This window comes from Bidens hawaiensis, unplaced genomic scaffold, assembly GCF_021521415.1.
Source record: "Bidens hawaiensis isolate Kalapana, Puna unplaced genomic scaffold, B.hawaiensis_p1.1 tig00033910_1, whole genome shotgun sequence".
NCBI classification, from domain to species: domain Eukaryota; kingdom Viridiplantae; phylum Streptophyta; class Magnoliopsida; order Asterales; family Asteraceae; genus Bidens; species Bidens hawaiensis.
Window position 1 is genome coordinate 130,721 of NW_027495850.1, and position 7,510 is coordinate 138,230.

Below are 7,510 nucleotides of genomic sequence, written 5' to 3' on the forward strand. Positions count from 1 at the left end.
TCGACCCGATCAAACCGGTTTGGATAATGTTGAAACCAGTTTGAAAAAAAGGGTTTTTTTGGCATGTATTCAAATGGAATCACCTCCACACCGTCAGTCCGTATAACGATTTGGGTATTTTTCAATTAAACTGATCCTAAAACCGGTTTAAAACCGCCTTGTACCGGTCTGGATCAATTTGCTACTTCTGTGCTTAAACCGGTTTTTAAAACGAACCGGCTGACCCAAACCGGTTTGAAATATGCAAAAACTAAATGGTTTGGTTTGTAAAAAAAAGGGGTTTTGACCGTTTTATACACCTCTACGTGGAAGTGTGGACTATGAAGTATATGAGGCCAATGGGCCAACATGCTTAAAACCAAGCCCTCTTGTAAGGCCATGCAACCCTAACCCAAATGCCTAGATGGTATTTAACATGTCAGTCAACATATGTTATTTAACTACAAACTCAAGGACCAACTTGCAACTAGCCAATCGTAAGACTTTAGTAACATTAGTTTGGTGGTTGTGTGCATGAGGATGTTATTGTTTGTTTTGTTCATATTACAATTTACACACACACACTGACACTCTACATCCACACATCATCAGATTTCCATCTCCATCTCCTCCCCATATTATTATTAATATCATACTCTAATTCCACTATTTGATATCAACAATATTATTCATGGCCACCCCCATGATGATTCAGTCAGCCGGAGTAATGAGTGGCAATCTGTCCTCATCTTCCACTGCTTCTCAGATCTTTCTCCGGAATATGCTTTTAAAGAACACCAACGCCTCCATTGTTCACCGGAAAACATCCCATTTCATCATTGCTGACGGTGAAACAACAACAAGAATAAGAAGAAGAAGACAGGCTCCTAACGTTGTCTGTCCCAAAGCTGTTTCTGATTCTAGTTATTCTCAGACATGTCTTGATCCTGATGCCAGCAAGGTATATATGCATCTCATTTCTCAAACTGGTGGTTGTATACTGCAACACCTTTGGCAAATTCCACAATGGGTTTTTGGGGTGTGCATTAAACCTGAAAGATCGATCCGTAATCAAAATAACCCAACCAAAATACAAACCAAACAGTTTGGTTTTATGTTTTTGTAAAACCGAAATTTTGGTCTGGTTTCGGTTTTGTATTTAATGTATGCTTAATCGACAAACCGAATTTTTGGATTATTATTTTTATTTTTGAGCGTTAGATTATTTATAAGAATTTAATATATAGTGTAAGTGTAACCCAAATATTTTTAGCTTAGATGTATAATAATTAATTCATTATTAATTAGCCAAAAGATTTAGATCCAAGTTCATTATTTTGGGTCAAATTTTTCTGGCCAACAAATTTTAAGACAAAATGGTAAAGGAAAAAAACCAAAACAATCCCAAACCGAAAACCAAAAAACCAGAAACTTGTTTTCAGTTTTTTTGGTTTGGCTTGAGCCCAAAACTGACATAAATTGACCAATGCACGCCCCTACGTGGTTTATAAGGAATACCGGACCTCAAATATCATTAACACGTTTTAGACGCATTGGCTGTGGATGAGAGGAGAACTCTTCAGTTAAGCGTGCTCAAGTGAGATAGTACCAGGATAAATGACCTCCTGGGAAGTCTCCACTCGGCCAACCAAAGACAAAGTCATGAACCTTATATAGGCAACGCGAACAATATTGGTTGGTCTGAAGTTTCTGATGTTACATATTTGATATTGATTGTTGGTGTGAATGTGTAGAGTGTTCTTGGAATCATTCTTGGTGGTGGAGCAGGGACCAGATTATATCCTTTAACAAAGAAAAGAGCTAAGCCTGCTGTTCCTTTGGGAGCTAATTACCGATTAATAGACATACCTGTCAGCAACTGTTTAAACAGCAATGTAAACAAGATATATGTTCTCACACAATTCAATTCCGCATCACTTAACCGTCATTTATCGCGTGCGTACGCAAGCAACATGGGCGGTTACAAGAATGAAGGTTTTGTTGAAGTTCTTGCAGCCCAACAAAGTCCCGAGAATCCCGACTGGTTCCAGGTAATTATTATTATTAACAATGGCTTAACCGAGTGAGTGAGTTTTAGACTTAGTATGTTTGCTTGATTTATGTGTGTTTGTGGATAATGACTAGGGTACAGCTGATGCTGTAAGGCAGTATCTATGGTTGCTTGAAGAACAAAATGTGTTGGAATTTTTAGTTCTTGCTGGTGATCATTTGTACTGGATGGATTATGAGAAGTTTATTCAAGCACACAGGGAAAGTGATGCTGATATAACTGTGGCTGCGTTACCTATGGATGAGAAACGGGCCACTGCGTTTGGTTTGATGAAAATTGACGAGGAAGGTAGGATAATCGAGTTTTCAGAAAAGCCCAAGGGAGACAAATTACAAGCAATGAAGGTATGAAGATAGACAAATTTTATTAGACTAGTCATACAGTTATTGGTGGGCCCTGAGTTTTCTGTAATGGGTTCTCATATATTTTTTGGGCTAATATTTAAAATATCTGCTATAGGTTGATACTACCATTCTCGGGTTGGATGATAAGCGAGCGAAAGAACTGCCGTTTATTGCGAGTATGGGCATATATGTTTTTAGTAAGAATGTAATGTTGGATTTGCTCAGAGAGAAGTTTCCAAAGGCGAATGATTTTGGAAGTGAAGTAATTCCAGGTGCAACATCTATCGGCTTGCGGGTAAGTTGAGATCATGTACTTTTCCTTTTTTTTCTAAGGTTTGTTATAAATTTTGGGTGTGAATTTTTGGCACGACACCAATCTAATAATACAAACTTCACGGTTGTTTCGTTTGTTTTAGGTGCAAGCTTACCTGTATGATGGTTACTGGGAAGACATTGGTACCATTGAGGCTTTCTATCATGCAAATTTAGGGATCACCAAGAAGCCAGTTCCAGATTTCAGGTCAACTTCTCACTTTCTTTTTTTGTCATGCCACTTACCAACAACTTGTTAAACTTTGCAGCATAACAGATTATAAACGTGCCATTCCTCGCTTTGCAGTTTCTATGATCGGTCTGCTCCGATATATACACAACCGCGATACTTACCACCTTCAAAGATGTTGAATGCTGATGTCACAAACAGTGTCATTGGTGAGGGTTGTGTAATCAAGGTACTTAATATATCTTGTCTTACTAGAATGCTTTAAGCTTTATGATTTAGGGTTCAGAGTGTAGATTTTTTTAAGCGGGTCGAACTGTTATTTGCGCTGCAGAACTGTAAGATTCATCACTCGGTGATTGGTCTTCGGTCATGCATATCCGAGGGTGCGATTATTGAAGACACTTTGCTAATGGGAGCTGACTACTATGAGGTAGCTAACTAAATATATATTGGTTTCTAACTCGAACTTTTTTATACCTTTTTTGATGGAAATGAATGATGAGTTGTGTTTATGTGGAGCAGACTGACGCAGACAGAAGACTATTGGCGGCAAAGGGCGGGGTAGCTATCGGTATTGGGAAGAATACGCACATCAAGAAAGCGATTATCGACAAAAATGCTCGAATCGGAGATGATGTGAAGGTAAATAATCAGTTTATATAGTTAATAAGCACCATCATTATTATGCAGAACTGATATTCTATATTGTTGAACTTTCAGATTGTAAACATTGATAATGTTGAAGAAACAGCGCGGGAGACTGACGGTTACTTCATTAAGAGCGGTATTGTGACGGTGATCAAAGACGCCTTGATACCAAGTGGTAGAATAATCTGAGGACGACATGTCATTTACTCATTAAGCCGCTTATTTTCGTTCGTGGTACTTGCTTTTTACATGTTATGTTATAAGATCCGGGTTTGAACCCGATTGTACAAAGGATTAAGCTCTCATGGCCTTCAGTTTTTTTTTATTTGAGCGATTTCAGCCATTGATAGTATATACAAAATGCACACATCAAACACCAACTTGCATACCATGAATCTACTGCTCCTTTACAACAAAATCAACATAATGTGTGGCTAGAATCTAGATTATCTTTTAAGAGGAGACTAACCATCAGCACTATGAACAATCAAAGAATATATACCGACTTATTAACCAGAGTTGCTTCTTCTCTGTCTACTCAAGGACTCATATTGCAATCTCGCATATACGCCTGATCATAATCCACATACTTGTTCCAGTACCCTCTAAACTTAGGTATCCCTATCTCCAGCCATGGCTTCAAATTCCCGTTGTAGTGGACCACTGCTGCTCTTTCAATATCCCTCTGGCCTACACTTGGGTTGTACCCGAGCCCAAGCACATGCCATGACTTATTTAACGGGTATACACGATTCCAGAATGTTATCAAACCCGGTGGCAACGTCCCCAGCTTCCAAAGTTGCCTATCATGATTCTGCATCCAAAAACATAGCAAATGATCACGAGACCGTTAACATTATTTTAGAAATTTATTTATCATTAATGAAGGAAGAAGTTACCAAATTTTGCCATGAGTGATAAACTTCTGTAATGTTTTGTCTCTTCCATTCTTCCAAATCAAATACATTCATTCCATACGCCCACCCACAAGCGCGCGGGTCAAAGTTTTTAGCAATCAAGGGATTTGAAAAATTGAGGTAACGGTCAAACCGATGAAAGTTTTCCCCACACGTCTCAACCGCACCGTTCACCTTACCTTTCAGATCAATAGACCAAAGACCACTTAAATCCTTCTGAACCACTATATCATCATCCAAGAACACTACTTTTCTCAGGTTTGGAAATACTTCCGGAAGGTAAAACCGAAGATGATTCATCATCGACAGATACTTTGGGTTGCGGAACTTCAGATTTGAATCAGATTCAGCCCCCTTATGAGTTTTGAAATAATAATCAATCATGTTCTGAGAAGCTAACTGTTTAAGAACCGGGCTGTAACTTGCATTCAGCCATGTGAATTCATCAATGTTTTGAACTTGTATTGTAGCCTTCCCGGGCGGGTTTGCAAGAAACCACATCCTCATTGCAGCATAATTCAGCTTGTCGGTTACAATGTGGAACACGTGTTTCGAAGGATGCTGTCATGTTTACACGTTAACAATCACGACTTATAAAATACAATCATAAGTTTATAAGAAAAACATAATCACTCACCTTGGAGTTTGTAACAGTTGAATTGACAACCACTGCTGTAGCTAACACGTTATCAGAAAACAATGCATAATGAAACAGGTTTGGGTCATCAAGATTTTCTTGATTTGGAAATTGTTGTGATGAAGAATTTAATGAATAATATTCGGTTGTAAGGCGTAAAGGAAGACAATGGAGTCCCTTGGGGATAGTTTTGGCAGTTAAGTGAGTTAAAAACAAGGCTTGTTTCTGATGTACACGCGCTTGTTCTTCTGTTGAGTGAATAATTGCACGCAGTTTCTTCACAACAGCCGTGCAATCATCCTGTAACTGCTTTCCTTTTGCCAATGTTTGATCCATCGCCTTCAGCTTGTCATACGCACTGAATTTATAGCAACATAACCAACGTAAATACAAAAATGTAACGATTTATTTATGACGGAATTATTAAATTAAGGCATACTTTTTTGGTAAATCGGCATCCTTGGTTGCATCACCGAGCGCTCTTTGTACTTCCTTCATGCGCAACCGAAGTTCCCTATTAAATTGAGTGTTTGTTCGTGTTGCCGAAAGGGAAAGGTAAACTCTTGCCCTAATTAACTGATCTTTGAGATACCGAACACGATTATCTACTAAAACATGTTCATTCGGTTTATCACTTTTCGTTTTCACGGGTTCCTTTTTAACAGCTTTCTGAGCCTCGGGTTTAATTTCCTAAAAAAATATTAGACATTAACACGAATTAAGTCCACATCAAAAGGAAGACTTTGTAGTTTATGATTTATTATAATCAACATTAATGGAAACCAAATCTTGGTATTAAGATGCTGACATAAAGGCAGTTTCAAATCAACCACAAAATAGTTGCTTGGTAAACATAATTATAATAATTCGATAAGGAACATGTGAGCATGATCATAACAGTCACAGATCCAAGCCAATAAATTTTTATTAAACAAGTACAGCTAATGCAATGATTGACAGGTCACAAGAGTCATGAATATGACAGCACACCAATATTTCAAAGAAAAAACTTACAGACTTAGTGGGCAGCTCATCCACCTTCAACTTCACATTGTCATTGTTTTCAACTGATTCCACTCTGATATCATCTTGAGTAACTTGCTTAATAGGGTTATCATCAACTTCAAGTCCCTTTGATTCTGATCAAATTTTAGGGTCAAAATCAGCATTTAAATCAATCATAAAAAAAAGAAGAAATTAGGGTTAATTAATTAATGATAATAATAATAATAATAATAATAATAATAAAGTTAAGAAGAAAATGAACCACCTCCATTAAGCTGTCTGGTAATCCTGGAGCTTTCATTATCCACATGAACATCACCTAATGGTTCCTTTAGGGTTGCAGATGACTCCTAAAAATAATAACAAATCCAAATTAAAATTAAAATAATAATAAAATAATATATTGAGAATGAATGAATCTAGATCTAGTAGTGGACCTGAGGAAGCAAATTTAGGGGTCTAACATCTCGATTAACCGACTGCAACAAAAAAGCCCTAATTAATTATTAAGAATTAAACAAATAAATGAAATAGAATTGAAATAGAGTAATGAAAGTTACAAGTGTGGAAGGCTCCTGGATGAATTCATAAGAAGCTGCAACAACAATTGAATTAGGTCAAATTCATTAAATAATAATTGAAATTGAACAGATTTAAAAGCACAGTTATTAAATAGTAAAGAGTAAGATCTGAAAGTAATGAATACAGAAGGTAGTGAGTTTGTCAGTGTAGAGAACAATGGGGGCGAGAACAGTGAGGAAGAGTAAGGCTAGAACTGGCTGCTTTCTCAGCCATAACTTTATCTTCATTTTCTTGTGATGAAAGTACAAGAAATAACATTAATAATAATGATTTGATGGTAATTAGATCGGCATGTGGTGAGTGAGTTTGAAATAATAATAATAATAATAATAATAATAATAAAAGGGGAGCAGGTGGAGATTGAAAGATTTGGGGATACAGAAGAAGATGACGACACGAAGCAGAAATTGTCGGCGATTAAGTTCGTTTGGATGGAGGGCGTTATTCTATTTCTATTGCATTATAATATATTTTTATGTTTAATTCTAGTAAAGTATATATAATTGAAGGCTTGAAGCTAGCCACTTTTTATTATTATATATAATAAAAGAGTATGCCACTTGTCATTCATACAATACAACACAACACATTTGCTTATGTGGCATATCCATATATATATTTGTGTTTCCTTCCTCTACAATCTTATATTTTGATATCCTCTCATTCACATTCAAATTTTAAAAATCATATCAGAGATGTCTGATATCAAACCTAATTTTCAAGCAAAGCTTATGCCTTAACCTTCTTCAACGATTCCCTAAATAGCCAATCACCAGGTTCAACGTCTTCAGTTCATCATCGTCACTCACAATCTATTCTACATGG

The 7,510-nt window shown here is 36.8% G+C and overlaps 2 protein-coding genes across 2 annotated transcripts; one reads left to right on the forward strand and one right to left on the reverse strand.

Moving 5' to 3' along the window:
- Nucleotides 1-563: 563 nt before the first annotated feature.
- On the forward strand, nucleotides 564-3,905 carry LOC143585602 (glucose-1-phosphate adenylyltransferase small subunit, chloroplastic/amyloplastic-like). Its single transcript, XM_077067358.1, has 9 exons — nucleotides 564-940; nucleotides 1,734-2,030; nucleotides 2,125-2,394; nucleotides 2,510-2,689; nucleotides 2,811-2,914; nucleotides 3,014-3,125; nucleotides 3,228-3,326; nucleotides 3,419-3,538; nucleotides 3,617-3,905. The coding sequence occupies exons 1-9, from the start codon at nucleotides 671-673 to the stop codon at nucleotides 3,731-3,733; spliced, it is 1,569 nt and encodes a 522-aa protein (XP_076923473.1). The 5' UTR covers nucleotides 564-670; the 3' UTR covers nucleotides 3,734-3,905.
- On the reverse strand, nucleotides 3,906-6,979 carry LOC143585600 (putative galacturonosyltransferase 4). Its single transcript, XM_077067357.1, has 9 exons — nucleotides 6,810-6,979; nucleotides 6,664-6,698; nucleotides 6,541-6,582; nucleotides 6,369-6,453; nucleotides 6,113-6,237; nucleotides 5,538-5,788; nucleotides 5,099-5,456; nucleotides 4,444-5,022; nucleotides 3,906-4,358 (listed from the first exon to the last, which is right to left on the reverse strand). Exons 1-9 carry the CDS (start codon nucleotides 6,910-6,912, stop codon nucleotides 4,083-4,085), a joined length of 1,854 nt encoding a protein of 617 aa, XP_076923472.1. The 5' UTR covers nucleotides 6,913-6,979; the 3' UTR covers nucleotides 3,906-4,082.
- Between the last annotated feature and the right edge of the window lie 531 nt (nucleotides 6,980-7,510).